The 21,436-nt window shown below is 46.6% G+C and overlaps 1 protein-coding gene across 1 annotated transcript in view; it reads right to left on the bottom strand.

Annotated features, from left to right (window-relative positions):
- Kl (klotho) overlaps window positions 1–21,099 on the bottom strand; it is a 31,281-nt gene extending 10,182 nt beyond the window's left edge. Inside the window, exon 1 of the mRNA XM_027413754.2 lies at window positions 20,272–21,099. Within this exon, the coding sequence (XP_027269555.1) occupies window positions 20,272–21,099 (828 nt within the window). The remainder of the gene's footprint in view (window positions 1–20,271) is intronic.
- Window positions 21,100–21,436: the final 337 nt, after the last annotated feature.

The raw sequence follows: 21,436 nt of genomic DNA, 5'->3' as shown, positions 1-21,436 counted from the left end.
CATGAGCCAAAGGATGTGCTCACTACTCCAAACATCCTTTTCATTCTCCTCCGTATTCTTCTGGTTTGTCTCAGCGCAGCCACCCAAGAATGGTCTTATCACCCACCTTCCAAGTTCAGCGAACCATTCAATGAAGTGAATTTGTTTACGTCTCTCGTTCTGACTTTTGTTAACAATATGCCTCATTCACTGAGCGCAATATCTCATGATCTGAAGCAGCTGCCTATAAGCTAAGAAAGAAACAAAAACTAACCCTTTGACCAAAGCGACAATGGCTTTCACCTATATGACTGGAGAACACTAAGACAGCCCCTCCTCACCGATGCTGGCTGGTGTTAACTCTTCTCTACCTTGCTCACTGTCAAACTTTCCCTTGCTTGGCTGTTAACAGGAAACCTCATGAAGATTTGAGAGGTAAACAGAAAAGACAGTGAGTAGGCTGGAATCAGGAGTTGAGATGGGATGTTTCTACCTTGGCCCAGATTGTGACCTTTGAACACCGGTGTCCTGAATCTAATAGGCACCCATCCACAGAACAGCTGTGGAACTGAAAGAGCTACTCGGGAGAAGCATTACACTGTTCAGGCCTGCCTGGGCTGTAGGGTGAGACCTGTCCCCAAACCTTTACAAAGGGCTAGAGACCAGGGGGGCGGGGCAAGCACACTGAGGATGTATAGCTCTGGGGTAGAGTGCTTACTAGCTCATAAAAGGCCCTAGGTTTAATCTGGGAGACAAACAAAAAACTCCAAATAAGAAAATGAACCACACTTTTATGCAGCAATGGAGACTGATCTAAAAGATGCTACCATAAACAAAAGAGTCAGGACACAGAGGACACTCACACTGTTGTGTGACTCCATCTGTAAACCTCCAGATTAGTGTCTAGTGACAGGAAGCAGAACCGTGGTTGCCTGTGGAAGGTGAGGACCAGTGAGGAGTCACAGGAAGTTTTATACAACAGTGGGAATGTTCTGTACCTCTACAAGGGGGTCTATCACCTGGATGGACAGTGTCCTACTTGTCTTCTTGGTTGCAGTGGGTTTATTTGGCTTTCAGGTCCATTACTGAGGGAAACCAAAGCAAGTACCTGCAGGCAGAAACAGAAGCAGAGACTCCAGAGGAACTTTCCAGCTTGCTCAGCCAGGTTTTTGATAGAGCCCAGGCCTACCTGCCCAGAGATGGTTTGCCCACCGTACACTGGGCCCTCATGCACCAATGAGGAAATGCCACACAGATGTGCCCACAGGCCAATCAGATGGAGGCAGTCCCCCGGCTGAGGTTCCTCTTCCAAGGGGTATAAATTGACAAACAAGATTATCCTTCACACATGGAGTTGCCAAAACTCATCAAATTGTGCAGTAAAATATTAAAGATTTATAGGGAAAGAGATTGTGAGTATATTACTAGTCATAAAGATACTCAGGGTTGTAAATTATCCAGGATTTATGTGACAAGAAACACTGGTTTCCTCTGAAACATAAATTCAACTCTGCAGCTACAGGGATAATTTACTACATTTTTAAAAATCATGTATTTTGTTTTTAATTACGAGAGTCAAGACTCATTCATTTGTGCAACAAATATCACACTCTGCACTTTGCTGAGAGGTTCCAAGAAGTGTCTTCTCATGGAGCTTGTATCCCATGGAGGAGACGGATAGAGGAGGGTTAGCAGGTAGCAGGATGGGGAGGCATGCAGTTAGATCAGAAGGTCTGGCAGGGCATCATTTGAGGAAAGTCCCACCCCCCCCAAAAAAAATGTGAGACACGTGACCTACTGCAAGGGTGGGGATGACGACATGGTATCCAGGAAGAGTTCACCAGTCATCTAAGGGAATGGACTCAGATTGTTCTAATTCTGCACCCTTCCAAGCCTTGTCAGCACAGACACTTAGATACCAGCTCTTCTTCTCTCTTCTATTTAAAAGAGGGATAGCGAGCTGGAGAGATGGCTCCGCCGTTAAAGGCTAGGCTTACAACCAGAAATATAAACTAAGGATAGCAATGACATCTCCCATCCCCATCCTTCTGAGGATTAAATAAGTTGATCCTGGTTGAATATGCCAGCCCGCAAAACCCTAACTCTGAAATGCTCCAAAACTCAACATTCCTTGAGACCCAATCCAACCACCACAGGTTTAGGCCTATCAGCCTTCATGTCAGGGTTCTCTTTCAAGAGGCAGATGCCCTGTAAAAACTGATCATACTAGCTTCTGTACACAAGGCGTAAATGAAGCCTCTGTTGACTCGGGTCCCACTCAAAGACATCTCATCATGTATGTGAAAATGTTGAAAAGCCCAGGTTCTGAAAGACTTCTTGTCTTAGTCACTTGGGGTGAGGCTTACGAAGTCTTTACATGGATGATTGAGATTGTGACTGTCGCCTAGTGAGAGCCATGCATTTATTCTTTGACTGTGGTCTCAATGACACTTGGTTTATGAGTTTTGAAAGATGACTGGATATGAGGCGGAGAATGGGAAGGCAACAGGGAACCCAACAGACCAGTTAGGCAGCTACTGCAATAATGATGGTGCAAGGCAAAAGATGATGGCACTTTGGCTGGAATTCACTTTGGTGAATTATGACCCTGGAAGAGTAGATACTGACAAGTGGCCAGATAATGGAATCGGTGTAGCTTGCTGATGCTACATGTGGGATGTAAGAGAGGAGAGAAATCCCAGACAGCAAAGGATGCCCCAAATCAAGGAGATGAAATTATCTTCAAGTCATAGAACTACTGTCTCAAGGAGGATGCCTGGCAGAAAGCTGGGCAGTTGAAGCTAAAAGTAAGAAAGTCCCAGGTGAGATTAGCACTCATTCTAACACATCTCAGGACCACACTCAATGGGTCACTTTGTCCTGACTATTCCTTAGATTTAAAACTAAAAATTAAAATGGGATAATTCTTACAAGATTAATTTAATCCTGTGAAAATTAATTTAAAATCTTAATTAAATTAACTGAGACCAACAGTGAAAGGACTGAAGTACAGTCCATAAACAGAAAATAATTCAGTTATCCATGTGTATCTCTCTACATCCTAGAGCAGTGATGTAAGGTCCCAGAGGGACCTTCTTAAGAAGACAAATGGTTGAAACATTTTAAGGGAAAATAGGGCTGGTTTTTGTCTTTGTTTTTGTTTTCTTTCCTTTTTGTCATCCTTACCTCAGCTTTAAGAACACATTTGAGGACTTTCTCAAGGTCACTGCTGTGTTGAGTGACTTACACAAGCTTGCTGACTGGCCTAATGCCCATGTTTATAGACCAAATTATCCTCTTATTTGTATCAGCACAATTCTGTGGATTACAAACTGCAGTTCCTCAACAGAATTTCAATCAGTCTCCCACAAAACACTCATCTAATGATTTCCCCAAAATAACCTTCAATATTTTCCATCCACAAAATAGCCAGCTGTCTCCACATAGAGTTCCCTAAAAGTTACACAATGCCGAACCTGACAATCAGGTAGACAAACAGAACAGAATCTGGCACCTAGGATGACTTGTCTTGCCTTTACTGAGTGTGTGTGTGTGTGTGTATGTGTGTGTGTGTGTGTTTGTGTGTGTGTGTGTTATGTGTGGTGTGTGTAGGGTGTGTACGGTGTCTGTATGTGTGTGTGTGTATGTATGTAGTGTATTGTGTTTGGTGTATGTAGTGTGTGTATGGTGTGTGTGTGTGTGTGTGTGTGTGTGTGTGTGTGTGTGTGTGTGTACCTCTGGTATCATTCCTCAGGGGCTTTTTATCTTGTTTTTTGAGACAGTGTCTGTCATTGGCCTGAAACCCACCAACTACACTAGGTTGGCTGGGCCTGTGACCCCGCCGGGGGGCCAGCCTCTCTCTGCCTCTTCAGTGCTAAGATTACAAGAGCACAGACTGTGACCTTTTTTCCCCACATGGGTTCTATAGACCAAACTCAGGCAAGGTCCTTACTGATGACAGCATCACCCAGCCAATTACTTAGGACTCTGTTCAGTTTCTTTTTGTTGCTATGATAAAGATACTGAGACCTAAAGCAACTTGTGGAGGAAAGAGTTTATTTGCCTTACATATCCCTATCATAGTCATCACTGAGGGAAGTCAAGACAGAAACCAACTGAATTATATTTATCTACAGATAACTGTGCAGAATGTTAGCTAATCCATGGGACCATAGACATGTATAAGTGTCATACACGGGACAGGTGTCTTAGTTTTCTTTCTGTGGCTGTAATAGACCATGACCAAAAACAACTTGTGAAGAAAAGAGTTTCTTACAGCTTACACCTTCATCCATCACTCCATCCACTCCGTCCTTCACTGAGAGAACTAGGGTGGGAGATGGAACTCAAGCAGGAACTGAAGCAGAGACCATAGAGGGATGTTGCTTACTGGCTTGCCCCCTGTCCCTCCCCCCCCGTTCTGTCTACCTCGGTTTACAACCCAGGGGAACACTGCTGACTGTGGGCTGGACCCTCCCACATTAATCCTTAATCAAGAGGATAGCACATAGAATTGCCTATCGGCCAGTCTTATGGGGGTATGTTATCAATTGGCATTCCCTCTAATAAGTCAAGGTGACAAAAACCAAAAAAAACTAGCACAGCATTTTCAAGGATTTGTACCAAGTGCATGATTAACCTTTATTGTCTCTCCTAGGGGAACACGGACATTTCTAATGCTGTCCTACTTATCTGATTTTTTTCTGACTGTTATGTAATGAGTACATATTGCTCATCACACACACACACACACACACACACACACACACACAAAGATCTTAAAGCCCTGGATTTCCAAGCTTAGAGAATTTCCACTGCAAATTACCCACTGCTCTGTTTCTCGACACTGGCACTCATCTATCCTGATTGTTTAGCTGTTTTTAATTTCTCAGTAGCTGGAAGCCTTGGATCGTTCAACTAATTAAATCTTGCCATTCAGCAATTATTGATTCACTGATCTCCCCTTCCTGCACCTTTCAGTCATCCCTGTCACAAATGTAAAAACACAACAGTTGCATACATTTTAAACTTGTAATGTCTGAAAAATATAAGAGCTAGAGATGCCAAATTTATTCTCAGAGTTCCTAAGGTATTAACACTGGAGGAGCTAGGGCAGGGGTTCTCAACCTGTGGTCGAGACCCCCTTGGTTGTCACATATCAGGTATCCTGCATATCAGATATACACATTACATTATAATTCATAACAGTAGCAAAATTCCAGCTATGGAGTATCGATGAAATAATTTTATGGCTTGGAGCCACCACAACATGAGGAACTGTATTAGAAGTTCTCAGTGTTAGAAAGGTCGAGAACCACTGCTCTAGCAATTCCTGTTCCTTGGCTACCAAGTGGTTTCATTGATTGAATAGTTCTTTTTTGACTGGCTTTTATTTCACCAAATCATCTGGACCGCTCCCCCCCCAAAAAAATAAGACCATAAGGCTTAAGTCAAACAAGTGATTCTCTTTTCAAGCCTCTGCCACCTTTTAGGGAGGACATATTGGGAGCACAAAATCTTTACAACATCTTCTGTAAACTACAGATTGAAGGCCCAGATCTAAGAACATGCCCAGTGTGCTGTGAAAATAACGCTACCCACATAACTGGCATAAAGGACTAATAGTTCATGGCTTTTAGAAAATAAGTTCACAGTAGAGACTGGGAGAGCAGAATATGAACAGGTGTTTGCTTGCTTATATATTTTAAAATGTTGGTTTTGTTTTGTTTTTTTGGACACAGCCTCTCACTCTGCCCTGGAACTCACTCTGTAGACCAGGCTGGTCTGAAACCCATAGGGATCTGCCTGCCCCCATCTCCCAAGCACTGGGATGAAAGGTGTGCACCACCACAGTTGGCATGAAAAGTCCATAATGTGAAGTGATGTGGATTTGACAGGAGCACCAAGAGGTGAGCTGAAATTCTGAGAGCATGATCAAGGTCTCGATGCTCAAATCACCTGCTGCAGAAAAAAAAATGTGAGCATCTGGAAGCAGGGATGACTTTTTCCCCCAAAAATGCAGACACTACTACAGTTCTGATGAAGGTGACAGCTGTAGGAGTTTTGAGAGGTGGCTTGAAGCACAGGATGGAAAAGAATATCACTCCCATTCCCACCATTGACCATTACTTGGAAGGCAGGTTAGGCTCCAGCAAGAATCATCTGGCTTCACCCGCTGATGCAGGGTGTGATTGTCTGGGATAATCATGGCTCTGTTCCACACGTCTCATCCCACTGTGCACTAGACCTGGCATTTTCACAGCAGTTACTAAGGAGCAGTGTGCATGTGTGTGGGTGTGCCTGTATGTGCCTACATGCATGTGGGTATGTGTGTTTGTTTGTAAGAGAAAGATGGAGTTTCATAGTACTGACACATGGAAGTAACATCCTGCAGTCAGGTCCTTGAAGCTCGTTTTCAGTTCTGCATCCTCACAAAGCCCATCTTTTCCTCCAGCTGATCGCAGTCCAGGTTCATCAAATGCATATATTTGCATAGATTTACATATTTACTTGTAGTTCTCCAACTGGCAAGCTCTAGCAGCGCACCATAATGAAAGCCAAGGTAGATTTTAAAATCAAGTTGTAGCTTTGGAATTTTGACACTTGAGATCATCTTGTCTTGGTTTTTCTAAGTAGGGTACGGAAAAGGTCTATTTCACTTGCTTCAAAATTCTTTAAAGGAAGCCAGGTATAGTGGCACACACCTTTAATTCCAGCACTCGGGAGACAGAGGCAGGAGGATCTCTGTGATTTCGAGGCCAGCCTAGTCTACATGGGGCATTCCAGGAAAAGAAATTTCATAGCTCATATTAGGCAAACATCAGTAAATCTTGGACTAAGGTTTGTACCTCAGTGTTTATCTGTGTAGAACTTGACACCATTCATTAAATCACTCTACTTGGTACTAAACCACATTGCTACAAAAATCCTTCTAGGACCTGGATAGGTGGCTCCGTGGTCAAGCCACTCTTGTGGAGGACTTGGGTTCTCTTCCCAGCCCCCAAATGGTGGCTCACAACCATCTGTAACTCCCGTCCCAGGGGGTACAGCACCCTCTTCGGATCTCCTTAGGTACTGCCTGCACGTGATGCACAGACATACATGCAGGCAAAACCCATATGCGTACAAATCATATGGTGTTAGATTGTTAATGAAGTATCCCAGCTCATGGCCAGATTTGTCACTGGGTTAGAGGGCAAGCCCACTGTCATTCCTAGACACATGCAGGAGTGCCAATATTCCAGTTTGTACCTCTGTTTTTCTAATAGCAGTGAACCGTGGAGGAACAGGGAGGGAGGCACACGGTTAGATGGAGAACAGAGACAAGACCGTGAGCTCTGAGATAAGTACCATCACAAGGTCAGCAAAGGCTACCCGCAGTCCATCTGCCAAACAGGCTCTCTCATGTCAGCATCTATCACGATCATCGCCCGCGTCATTCTGGAACACCCTCATCAAACAGCTTCTCTCTTTGCTTCAGCAGCACTGAGGTCAGTGTTTTCTCACACAACTGCACCTCTACTCTCTACCTGTTAGCCTTTCTCACCAGGTTCTCCTGCTTTGCCTCAATCACCCGGGCAGCCCCACTCTCCCTCACCCTACCTGGTGATTAGCCCAAAGGCTCTCTTGCTTCTTAAATAACTCACTTCCACTTACAGGCAAGAACACCTCAACTGCTGGAGGGGGGGGGTGACACGTGGATGTGCTTCTCCATCAATAGATGGGGAAAGATTGCAGAAAAATGCGGTGTGCTTTATAGATTTGTGGTTAGGGAAAAGCAATCCATCCGCCCTCCCGCCCTCTTCCTGTTTACCTATGTGTGCTGGAATGTTACTCAGGCCACAGGTTTTGGCGTCACCCTAAGCATGGCCTGGATGACTGTGACCACTGAAGTAGATATGATCATAAAAACATGAGCATGCAGTGCGGACAATGACAGGACACTGTTTCTGGGGCCTTCTGTGTTCTCCAAGCAAGAGGAGTGGCGGGCACCAACAAACACTGAAGATGTGAATTACAAAGAATGCTGGAATGCTACAGGTGCTTCAAGGAGGAAGAGGAGAAGGAAGGGGAGGAAGGGAGGAAGAGGAGAAGGGAAGGAAGAAGAGAAAGAGGAGGAAGAAGAGGAGGAGAGGGATGAAAAGATGAGAAAGGAGGGGAAGGAAGAAGAAAAGGAAACGTAAGAGGAAGAAGAGGAAATGAGGGGAGGAAGAAGAGGGGAAGAAGGAAGAGGAAGGAGAGAGGAAGAGGAAAAGGGGAGACGAGGAAGGGAAGGAGGAAGAGGAAGAAGACAAAAGGGAAGAGGAGGGGGAGGAAGACAAGGAGGAGGATGGGGAGGAAGAGGAACACAAGGACCTGGTGTGACAAAGACGGAAGCTGATTTTTCAGAGATGTGTGGTTTGGTTTTTTTTTTTTGGGGGGGGGGGAGATGGCTATTTTTCTTCTGTTGCTAACCTCTTTATTTACATCTCTGCAGGGAAGACTCCACACATAGCCCTGCCAGCAGCCTCTCCATTTTCTATGAGGTAATGTACACCTTCAGGGATTTTAAATTCCCTCACCCATGGCAAACAGCTGAGTGAGTCAGAGAATAAGACTGACCAGCAATCTTGCTGCTCTGAGGCCTCAGCCCCAGACACAGGCAATCCTTCTGCCCCGTGTCCAGACCAGGAACAGTGTTCCTTACAACCTGCCTTCATGATCAGAAATAATTCCCAAAGATGACTTTGATCATTCAAAGAAAAGGCTGCTGATGTCCTGGTCTTTGCCCAGATTCATTTTCAAACCAGCATTCCGTGGTTTTAACAGCAGCACAGAAGTCTCTTGGCTTCACAGTGGTAACAAAGAAATGACTTCTAATGGCGGTGACTGTGGTGGTGGCCTGGGGAGGGGTTGGGGGTGGGAGTGTCCCAAGAACCCTCAGATTGTATTTTCTGGAACCGTTGTCATCCCAGAGGGGTTTGTTTGTTTTCTTTTTTAAAAGTGAGTGGGACTGAGCCTTCTATTCACAAGCTGAGACAGCAAGTCCGTGAATCTTTTGTGATGAGTTTCACCAGCAGCACCTGTGAGTGGCATGTTGCCTGGTCTCCCAGAAGGCCGCCCCCACTCCAAGTTATCTCCTTCACTTCCTATTTGGCTGAGCCGCTAGGAGCAACTGTTTTAATCTGGAGGTCAGGGTATATCTGGTGGAGAATATGAGCACAAATTAAGGTTATAGAGCTGATACTCTGACAGGAGAGGATATTCTAAAGAGAGCCACTCTTGCTCCTCCCTTGTGTGACTGGACTATTAAAACAATGGACTTCAAAGCAGTAAATCCAGGCTCCCGGAATTCAATCCTGGGAGAAGGAAAGTGAAGCCTGGTGTCAGCTAGAGGAGGAACTTGTCTTCCAGGGAGAGATTTCACAGCTTTGACATATGCATATTTCTGGATCTTCCCCGCCTCCCATCTTTTCTATGAAATTGTAACACTCCTACAGAAAAGAGGGGGAGAAAGATAGGCGTCTTCCTGTCTCTGTTTGGGCCAAAGTGTAAATAAATCCTCTTTCCATTATTGCCTGGCTTCCCAATTTCTTTGATGATGCACAGGTTGTCTTGGTGCCTCTCTGCACCAAGGTTTCTGGTTCTGTGACTAGGGAAGCAGGGTGAGGCGGGGAGACGGGTTCAAGAAAAGAGGAGAGAACAAGACCCCCAAACACAACAGCAGGACCCTTGCGGTGAATGAGTGGGGGACATTCAGCAGAAGGGAGGCCACGTTGGTGCAGAGGACAGCTGCTTCCTCTGTCTTTCCTTGGCACAAAGGGGACATTGTAAGCCTGAGAAGAAAGGAAAAGAATGCAGCATTTGGGTTCTGTGACCTGGTGTGCTCCTATGGACCCACCTCCTTTTGGATGTGGTCCCTAGGCACCAAAGACAGCAAGTCTGTAGGAGTCTACATCCATTCCAAAGCCATCAGCTCCAAGAGTGGCCTCACAGAACCAGCATTGGGCCGTGCAGCAGCCATCAGACACCCTGAAGGACCACAAAACACTGAGCACACAAAGGATGACATTCTTCTTTTGGGGGGATTTATTCTAACTTTATGTGTAAAAGTATGTGCCTGCATGTGTGTATATGCACCACGTACATGCATTGTCCAAGGAAGCCAGACGGTGGCATCAGATCCCTGAGGAACTGGAGTTACAACATTGGTGAGCCGCCATGTGGATCCTCTCAGGTCCTCTGGAAGAGCAGCCGTCTTAACCGCTGAGCCATCTCTCCAGCCCTGAAGGTCTTAATTTTAAAAGGAAGCAAATGTAGATCTCATAGTAATAGACCCATGAGCAAAATGTAATGTGAGAGTTAAAGAGAATGCATTGGTACCAAAGAAAAGATGATTGGAGGCCATCACAAATTAATAGAATAAATCCAGCAAATTAGCCTCAAATAATCTGATAGCACTGACTAGCTCATCTAGCAACACAATAGTTAAATCTCTATATGTCATAACTTTATACTTGATAGACCTTTGTGTGACATACTTGGGGTTAAAAAGAAGAAAAGCAGGACATATACAACATAGTACAGTTTCTGTTTAAAGAGCAGTGTTTTGAAAGCATTCAAAGGTAAACAGAAATGTGAAGGTTCCTTCTTAATAACAAAGACCGAGAGACATGTGAAACACGATTGGGAGGGTTCTACTTGAAAAGGTGACTCAAACCATCCCACAGGATCCACTCATAGCTTTATTTCTCTTTCACTGTTTGTAATCAGACAGGAAAACTCACAAGACACAATTCTGAAAGCACAGAAATGTTCCAAAGCTTGACTCAAAATGAGCTCTTTGGGCTGGAATGTTATGACTAGCCAAATTAATTTTTAAAAGTGATGATAAAAAATACCTATTTCCTTTTCATTTTTATGGCAGTAATATATGTTTGTGATTTAAAAAGAAAATATATTGGGGCTGGAGAGACAGCTCAGCAGTGAAGAGCACTTGGCGTCTCTTCCAGAGGACTTCAGTTCAATTCCCAGCACCACATGTGTTGTGAAATAATCTTTTTGTACACTGTGAAGATATATCACTCTGATTGGTTTAATAAAAAGCTAAACAGCACATGGTGCATATACAGACAAACACACATAGACATACAATAAAAATAAATCTTTACAAAAGTCAAATATAATTCTGAGAAATCTAGGTTAAAAAATTACAGTTCCCTGCCTCCTCACTCCATTTTTCCCTATCTCTCCTGCACAGCGGGGGAAAAAATCACTGTGCAATCATGATTTTCTATTTTTTAATTTACACTGCTCAAACTCTTTTATAGTAGACAGTATCCACCGGCTTCCTGTTTGATGGACACTAACAGTTTGGCTGGCCCTCTTACACTGACACTGGCCGATGGCACCAGCTGCTATCTCATTGGAGGCACCACTGCAGCTGTGTTGTGGTCATGATTCTCATTAGCTGTTCCCAAATGACAGATAGAAAATGTCTGGGGTGTTAATGTAGAACTGCTGTAAGACATGGATCTCCAGCACTGGTGGGCTGTACACTATTTGGAGGGGACAAATGGAAAGACCTACTCTTGTTCTTGGATCTGCACGCCACATGGGGTTCCTGGGAGAAGAAAGAACACCACAGTCAGAGAACTGTGAATGATGCAGTGTTATTCACACACATCTCTCCAGCAGAGACGTGGTGTCAGAGCCAGCTTTTTCCTTCTTCACAGTAGACTTCGGGTGGCATTCTAATCAAATGTCAGTGTCTCAACAGCCAGTTAAGAGTATTCCACCAAATTCGTCATGTGACACTATTCCTTATGCTTATCCGGAAATGTTCCTACATTTCTATTATTTCCAATTTAAAAAAAATTAACTTTCCACCTATGGGAAGCTCTGTCTCAATGGCATTTAAGACTGCAAATTCAAAGATAAATTCCCGAAGGTGATGACGGCCACAGTCTGGTTTAACAGCAATGCACGGGGAGTGAAGAGCCTGAGAGAATTTTAGCTGACTATAGACTAATCCAAGCCTCAGTGAGGTGGCAGCCAAAATTACCAATGCAGTCTTGTACAACAGGAACAGAAAGCTGTGTACTCTGCACATTGGAACACGGCTCTTCTCTGCATAGCAAATGTGGCAAGCCTTGAAGATGCCCAGGCCCCATCCCTCCAGCTTCTGGTCCTTTCCCATCCATACCTTCCAAATACTGAGTTTTGAATGAACTGTCACCTTTGGCTACTCACCCCAGACAGTGTGGGCCTGTCTCACAGACCTTCATTAAGTGCTGCCTACTTGGTGAGTCTGGCATATCTCGCCCAGCACAGGCCAGGCCAGCTATTTCCATGCAAAAAGCATTATGTGATCCCAGCCATGCCATCTGAGGACACACTGCCTGGGGCTTTCCTCATGTCTACAGAGTAGTTCCCACCAAATAGATACTGCCTGGCCCAGAAAGCCCAAAGCAGCCTCCACAAAGAGAGACAGCCTGGCAGCCCTTGATCTCCCCTGTATAGTTTTCCCTAACCACTGCCCTTCCCTCCCACCCTTCAAAATTAGCTTGGTGCCCCTACTATTGTCAATACTTATTTCTACTAAGGCCTTCGAGTGTCTTAGTATGACTGCCTGATGGTAGTTACACCCTGCCCCTGCCTGTTAATCTGTAAGTGAGGTAAGACAGAAGTCTTCCTTTGTCCCTCTCTGTCACTTTAAACCCCTGTCATACTGCAACCAGCCCCTCCCAGAGTCAAGGGCAAAGTAGAAGAAAAAGGAGCCTGCTGTCCTATGTCAGGTAATACAGGCTTGGACACATGACCCTATTCAGCAAGAGGTGCAAAGTCCCCCATTTAACTGCACCCCCAAGGATCCCATGTTACATACAATGGAAGGCCAGGGGTCTTCTGTGCGTATCAAACAGTAAGAAAGAGCCATGCTGCCCTTTGGCTTCAGGAAGAGCACATCTGAGCACAGGCTAGACGGCCACTCCCTTCTGGCAAGCAAGGCATCCTGGTGTGTAGAGAAGCACACAGCATTATGGGAGAACTTGGGACAGTCAGTGGGGGAAGGGTTGGAGGAAGAGGGCCTGTGGTTGGGATTCAAAGAAAACAAGGGTGGGGACAGAGTCCCACAGACTCTACAAGGACCTCTTGCCCAGTGAGGCTGTGGACACACCAGCCTACAGAAAGAGCTATAAATGCACATGGATGCCAGGCATCTGTGTTCTCTGCGGGTCCTGTTCTGATTCTATGTCCCGTCTCACACATCCATCACCTCCTCTCATGAAACACTGTGGGTAGGGGAGGAGCCAGACAATGCAGACTGTCTTTTCTATCTACTTTCCCATCCCTTTGCCTCCATCTCATGCTGAAAGATCAGGAGGGGGAGTCAGGAGACAGAGAGAGGTGAGAGAGAGGGGGGAGATGAGAGAAAAAGAGAAGGAGGGAGAGAGGCAAGAGAGAGAGAGAGGGAGAGAGAGAGAGAGAGAGTCCCATCCAAAGTTTACATTTGTGCCCTACACCTGCTGTGCTGGGAAAAAGTCCCTAAGTGTCAGGGTCCCAGTATCTTGAAGCAGACTATTTAACACACAGGGGAAACACTTAGGAAGCACACACTGGCCTCTTCAAATATTTAGAAAGTTGTTGCCTCTGTCCTTTTTCCATTGCTATAACAGTATCATGGTCTAGGTTCTCACAATTCAGAAGGCTAAGAAGGCCAAGATCAAGGAACTGCATACAGCCTTCCCAAATGCATCATGGGATAGAGGGCGCCATGTGGCAAGAGACCATACTCAGGAGAGACAGCAAGCAGAGGCCAAGATCTCTTTTGCAACAGATCAACCTTAGGATGTGCTGTCCACTCCACCTGCAAAGGCATTAATCTCTGACACCCAGGCTCCACCTACTACAGCAGCAATTAATTCTCAACCTGAGGTTTGGAGGGAGATAAGCACTGGACCCACATCAGCTACCCTATGCAAACATGATTCATTTCATTCTTTGAGATTTAGAGAGGTAAAGAGACAACCAGAGACTGAGCTCTGTGATAGCAGGTTTCAATTCAAAACAAAAGATGAAACCCAGGGGCAACTTGAGAGGAGTAGAGGTGCCACAGAAGTTAGAGGACCCCAGAGGGATCATTCTGGGAGGAAATTTGACTTGGATTTCCCAGCCCCTTTCCTACTCTACCATTCTCTTTAGCATCTAAAAAGGCACTTATTGACATGGAAATAAATTTAATAGACACCCTCTTCTGACCTCTGAGGGCGTCAGACATGCATGTGATCACATACATACATGCAGGCAAAGCACCCATACACATAAAATAAAATAAATAAATCTTAAAAGATAGAAATAGTACATACACATTGTCACCTCAAAGTGTCACAAGTATGAGAAGGGTCTGTCTGCCTGTCCTGACTCACAAATTGTAGCCATGGTGTTAAGTCTTTAAATGGTGAGAACGAATGCATCCCAAGATACAGCAATAAGTAACGTCACACCAAAAGCACTCCACACAGCACAGGCACACATAAAAAGCACACTGTGTGCCCACTTAAGTGTGAGTTCTAAGTATAACTCCTGGGGCTTTTCTGCAGAAGGTGCGGATCTCAGAGCATGCAATAACTGGGCACTGTTGCTCCTGCTCTCTCCCTCACCTCCTGCGAGAGCAGGCATGCTTTCTATTCCCACCCCTCACCTAGATGCTTCAGAAATAGCATTCTGGGAAGTAAAGCACCTTGCTCACAAATGAATTATGATCAACAGTGGTGCAGAACAATGGCATTTCAAAAAAAACGACAGATTAACTTATGTCTTGAGTGTACAGATGCCAGGGCTGACTACAGTTCAGCTAACTACAGTTCGGCTAAGGCGGATGTGCCCAGAAAATGGACCCTGACATCATTTAAGTATTTAGCATTTACATTTCCTCTTTCCACTTCAGAGCAGCGGACACTGTAATAATTTGTTTTTGCTACTTTTTAATTATGTATATGTGGGAGTGGGGAGGTTATCACCCAGGCCTGAGGAGGCCAGAGGCGATGGATCCTCTGGAGCTGGAGTTGCAAGTGGTTGTGAGTCACCCAGTGTGGGCGCTGGGAATCAAACTGTGACTGATCTTCTGCAAGAGCAGTGTGTGCTCTCAACCCCTCAGCCATCGCCACAGTCCCACAATTGACATTTTTGAACATTAGTATGATTTGAAAGTACTTCCCTAGTTCTTTTTCTTGGACTTGACTTTAAACCTCCAGAGAACATTGTGTTCAATCAGGTATGCATAGAGACGCAAGTCAAGTGCCTTAAGAGGCTGTTCAACTGTTTCTGATGAAATGCACACTGAATTCAGCCATGTTCTATAAAATATATTAACCTTCAACCCAGTTCATACTTCCAAAGGCATTTTAATAAGAGGGAAATTCCCTAAGTGTGGCTTGAAAGTACACACTGTGTATCATCTGAATGCATGGCACATTAATAACTAGAGGGATGAAAGTTCAACTAGATGACAAAGTTTTCTCCAATATTCACTCAAGTTAATACAGACTTCACCACTCACTCCATCTACATGATGGAGTAGAGAGACTTCTGACAGCTTCTAAACTAGAAGTGGCTACAATGGAGCCATACAGCAATGACTTTTCACACTTCACTCTGAGTGCCAGATTTTACCTACTCAGGGTAGGCTCTGCTTAGGCTTGGTATCACCCATCCTACCAGAAGATGGCTAGGTAGATAGACACACTGACACAAGGAACAGCTTCCTCAAAAAAAGCAAAGCTAAGCCATTGAATAGCTGGGATGCAGCTCCAGTGCTCACCAAGAGCAAATTAGATTTTTTTTTGTTTAAGATTTTTTCTTTCATGTATTTGTGTGTGACCGTACTCAGTTTATGTGCATGATGGGCATGCAGGATCCCGAAGAGGCCCTAAGAGGTTCTAGGGTCACCTAGAACTGGAGTTACCGCCATTGTGAGCCTCCCTGTGGATGCTAGGAACCGAACCCTGGTCCTCTGCAAGAGCAGTGAGCATTCTCACATACAGAGCCATCACTCCAGCCCCAGGTTGGCATTTAAGAAAGAAGTAGAAGAAGGGAACAAGGTTTTTTTGCTTAAGAAAATTGACCAGCTAATGGGGGCGGGGGGGTTAAACATAGAGACTATGCTAAGAGGCACCAGAGTATCATGGAATTCCATGGAAGGGAGGAATGGTGTTCCAGTGTGAGGTCAAAGACATATGCAAAGGGGTTCTTAGGGAGTAGGTAGGATTCCAGCAGGCAAGGTTTGTTTCCTTCACACACAATGATGCTCCTTCAGAATACACCCATCAAGCCACATGGCAGGGAGCAGGGGACTAAGCCAAGGCATTACTGAGGCAAAATCCTAGGGTAGCCTGAGCACCAATCATATCATAGATATAGCTTGGTGGTACAGATCTTGCCCAGCAAGTTCAAGGCTTGGGGTCCAAGCCTTGAGACATAAGAACAGGAAGGAGGGAGGGAGGGAGGGAAGAGTCAGACTGGAGCCTGACCAATGGAAAGAGTAGAGGATTACAACACAGGTGGTATGGTAGTTTGAGTGTAACTGGCGCCCCATAATCTCATAGGAAATGGCATTATTAGGAGGTATGGCTTTTTTTTTTTTTTTTTTTTTTTTGGTTTTTCGAGACAGGGTTTCTCTGTGTAGCATTGAAGCCTATCCTGGCACTCACTCTGGAGACCAGGCTGGCCTCGAACTCACAGGGATCTGCCTGCCTCTGCCTCCAGAGTGCTGGGATTAAAGGCACCAACCCCCGGCCAGGAGGTGTGGCTTTGTTGGAGTGGGTGTGGCCTTGTTGGAGGAACTATGTCACTGTGGAGCAGGGTTTGAGGTTTCCTATGCTTGGGATATCACCTAGTGTCTCAGTTTAACTTCCTGTGGCCTGCAAAATATAGGACTCTCAGCTCCAGCATCATGTCTGCCTGCATGCTGCCATGTTCTTTACCATGATAATGAACTGAACGTCTGAACTGTAAGCCACCCCAATTAAATGTTTCCTCTACAAGAGTTGCCATGGTCATAGTGTCTCTTCATAGCAATAGAAACCCTAAGACAGATGGGGAAATGTGAATTTGGTCTTAGGCATGTTGCTTGTGACCTGCCTTGACTACTAGCTAAATGGACAAGACTGTCAGACTTAGGTGTTCAGAGAAGTGCCACCTGGAGACTGAATCTGGCTGCTTGGGATTGCAGAGGTGGGGGGTCCCAAGATTCACACAGAGGGCTTCTCAATGGGAGGCCCCAAGACAGAGCTCTGGATCTTCCACCATTTTCAGACACAGTAAAGAAGGCACATCAAAGATAAAGGAATGTTCAGTTATCAAGAAAAGACACAGGAGAAAGTTGGTGTGCTGGCTGGTTTTATGCCAATTTGGCACAAGCTAGAGTCATCTAAGAGGAGGAATCCCTGTTGAGAAAATGCCTCTGTAAGACTGGGTTATAGGCAAACCTGTGGGCATTTTCTTATTTGGTGATTGATAGAGGGTCCAGCCCACCATAGGTGGTTCTACCCCTGGGCTGGTTGTCTTGGGTGTTATCACAAAGCAGGCTGAGCATGCCACGAGGAGCAAGTCGGTAAGCAGCACCCCTCCATGGCCTCTGCATTAGCTCCTGCCTCATGTTCCTGCCCTGACTTCCTTGGATGATGAACTACAAGCTATAACGCCCCCCCCAAGTTACTTTTGGTCATGTGTTTCATCACAGCAATAGAAACCATGAGACAGTGGGAATCTGAAAACTGAGCTTAGGAATTGAGTTAAGAAAGTAAGAGCAATGGTTTAGAAATAGGATGTGGAAGAGCAGCCAAAATGTGAGCTTTGATACCAAGACATGCTAGAATTCCCCTCTAAATGAGGAGGGGTGGAGCCAAATGTACCTTCAGCTTGGTTCCAGACCTCTCAGAAATCCATAGGTATAACAAAATCTCAGAGACACCCTCAGGATAGACTCCCCAAATACAAACTTTACCGGGGGAAGGGGGGTATCAAGAACCTTATCTCACAAGCTGTGAAAACTGAGATGTTTGCCTGCCAGCCAGAGGAGGAAGGTATATCATGTTGTAGAACTCAGATGAGCAAAGCAGCCAGCTCCACGCTCTGCAAGGAGCACCCTCCTTCATCCCACCCCACCCCACACCATGGCCAAGGTCCTTCCAAGTTCGAAACAGGAAGCTGCAAAAGAATTTACCTAGACACCACTGTGAGCAGGGCTTCCAAACTTGTAGGAAGTTTGCCCAGACTCAGGCTCTACAAGTCATCAGAGAGTGATTCTCAAATCCCCATGAGCTGGAGATTCCAGCCCCCGCCCCAGTCTGCAAAGCTGGCCTGTAGATCTGGTGGAAAAGTCCCCTCCCCCTCCCCCACCCCAGTCCCCAAAGCCCGCCTGTAGATTAGTGGAAGCACAGGAGAGAGATGTTGGCTCACTGTATCCTTTCCCAGCATTCATGCACTCTGAAATACAAATTAATACTCCAAGGGCTCAGGGGCCCCTAACTCTTCCCAAAACCATCAGTATCTAAACCAAAAGTTCCCATTACCAAAATCTGCACATTTTGACTTTTTCAGATAAAGTAAACCCACCCCCTCCATCACACTAACACTGAGAAACAGCACCCGAAGCTCCATAAACTAATCTTACACAATGGCGTTCACGTGTGACCCCTCACTTATAAATAAGGTAAGAGAGTGGCTAAATTCTAAACCCAAAGGAAATAAAGAAATAAAATTAATATTTTACAGTAGCTGGAATTTCATGTACGACATCAGCAAAAATGAGCCACGTGCCTGCCTGTTACTAATTTCTCATGGCTACAAAGTCCACTGCATTTCTGCAAAGGGCAGTTAGTGTTTGGCAGCATTTTGTGTAATTCCTCAAAAATACAACTGCAAAGTTAAGCATAGGACGGGCAGGGAGCAGGAGAGCGTGCTCATGCCATCTTTCATGTTATAAATGATCATTAGCCACCAGAATAGCAGTTGCCCACTTCCATAGACATGGTGTTTATTTACTAATATGCACTCTAAAAACTACAATTTGCATGATTTAAATTCTAAGGAGTGAGCCTTAAGCTGGACCCTAACCTGTTTCTCGTAGGAACTGATAGTTTGTTTTTTGTTTTTTTTTTCTTCAAAAGCTAATACAATCCTGCCCACCCCCATTCTCCTCACACCCACTCCCACCATTGTCTTTCTAGACTAATCTGTCCACTGAGCTGATCAGGTTCAGGGCTTGTTGGTTCCTTTAAAAGATGGGCAGATTGGCAACACTTAGGAATCACTATTCTAAAAGTACCGGTATAAAAAGATACACACCTAACACGAAACCAGGACCACAAGCAAACCCAGATTTTGTGAAGCTGTCATTTAACCAAGATCACGTGACCAGCAGCTCATAGCACGGAGTCCACTCAATAGGCCAGAGCTGTTCTGCCTCAGCTAAGGTTTAATTGAACGTGTTTAGAACAGGCCTGGCACCGTAGCTTAGGTTAAAGTGCCTGTCTGGTTAAATAAAAAGTGTTTAGAATTAGCCTTTATCTTCAAGGTATTCAGAACCAGTGGCTAAACCTGGCAACTACTTCATCCGTGAGGAATCCCTTCAACTAGAGATAGCATTGTGGAAACACAGATGTTGGTGAAGCCACAAGCAAGCTGTAGTCAGTTCTGTGTTTTTATGCCCATTTTGTACTGTGTAAAGGGGATCTTCAGTCCGATGGTTAGTTACTGATGGTGGAGGCAAGCTAGTTCCCTATCCAACCCTGCCTCTGAAGGGACTTCTAAACACAGCGTAAGGTCAAACAGTTCAGGAATGAGGTTTTGACACCTTTGCACTAGGTGCAAAGTAACCTTGTGCCACTAGCAAGACGGGTTTTACTGGATTAACACGAAGTTCTCGCAGGGTGCAATGCCTGTCTACAGCTTGTGGACAAACGTGTTGCTGTCGCTCACCCTCTTTATTCCGTCCCTGCAGCTACTTCTAACAAATCTTCTGGCCATTACCTCTAGGAACTTCGCAACACCCAGGGAAAGGCGCTGGCTTCTTTCCTCATTGGAGAGAGTCCTGTGTCCTTTTTTAGGGGCCCTAATGCGCGCGCGCGCGCGCGCAGGATTTCCCTCCAGTTTCTAACTCCACTTCTATGGGGAAGCCCCGGAGCTGCTGAGGGGTGTCTCCTCCTGGTTGACCTCGCAATGGGGTTCAAGTGCGGCTTCCTGGAAGTGACCCTGGCACTCTGAGGCCCTCTGTCCCCCAAGGTGGCCCCCTGCCTGGCCCCTCGCACTCACCAGAAGTAGGTTGTGTGCAACCAGGTACCCGAGCCTGGAGCTGCCCCGCACTCCTGGGGCCAGGCGCCCGGTGGCGTACCCGTGCCAGGCCACGACGTAAGGGTTGTCAATGGTGATCCAGTACTTGACCTGGCCACCGAAGTGGCGAAAGCAGAGCTCGGCATAATCCCTGAAGTGGTCGGCCAGGGCGCGATTGGCCCAGCCGCCATAGGCGTCCTGCAGGCGCTGCGGCAGGTCCCAGTGGTACAGGGTGACCACTGGCTGCACCCCCAGCTCCCGCAGCCGCTCCAGCAGCCGCCGATAGTAACGCAGCCCCTCGCGATTGGGGGCGCCCACGGTGCCATTGGGAAGCACGCGTGCCCACGAAATGGAAAAGCGGTAGTGAGTGACCCCCAGCTCTCTCAGGCCCTCCGTGTCGCGGTAAACGTTGTTATAACTGTCGCTGGCCACATCTCCAGTGGAAGGCAGAGGAGGCAATGGGGCACCCGACGACGGTGCCACAGCGATCGCGGAGTAGCCCGGGGTGACCGGAGAGTCATGGGTGAACGTGTCCCAGATGGACGCGCCTTTACCGTGCTGTCGCCAGCCTCCCTCGGTCTGGTAGGCGGCGCTGCCCACCGCCCAGAGGAAGCCGTCGGGGAAAGTGTCGTGGAGGAGGCCAGCGGCCTCAGGGGAGGGAGGGCGCGCGAAGCGAGCCCAGGTCTGCGCGCCCTGACCCGGCTCAGCGCGCAGGCAGCGGGCGCTCAGGGCGAGCAGCAACAGATGCAGCGACAGCAGACGGAGCAGCAGCAGCCGCGGCAGGCAGCGAGGAGGGGCGCGGGCTGGCATGCTGCGGAGCCGGGAGGGCACCGCGCCGCGCCCCTTTATGCAGGCGCCCCGCCGCCCGCCCCCCCGCGGTGCCCACCCCCGCTCCCGCCGCCCGGCGGACAATGATTACCTAGAGTAGGCGCCGCCCCCCCCACCCCACGCTGGCCTGGTACGGGGTCGGAGAGGGGGGCGGGACCAGGGCTCAGGCTGCCGGGGTTCTGGAGAGAGCACCGTTGGTGTCCTCGGGTCGTCGGAGAACAAGCACCTGCTGCGCCCAGATCGGAAAGCAGCGCATCCCACATCGTGCAGGTCACATCCTAACAATCCCATATCCTCCACCCTGGGATGTTCCCAAGTC

This window comes from Cricetulus griseus, chromosome 4 (genome assembly GCF_003668045.3).
Source record: "Cricetulus griseus strain 17A/GY chromosome 4, alternate assembly CriGri-PICRH-1.0, whole genome shotgun sequence".
Taxonomy (NCBI): Eukaryota; Metazoa; Chordata; class Mammalia; order Rodentia; family Cricetidae; genus Cricetulus; species Cricetulus griseus.
Note: the sequence above shows the minus strand (reverse complement) of the source record. Positions and strands in the feature narration are given on the sequence as shown.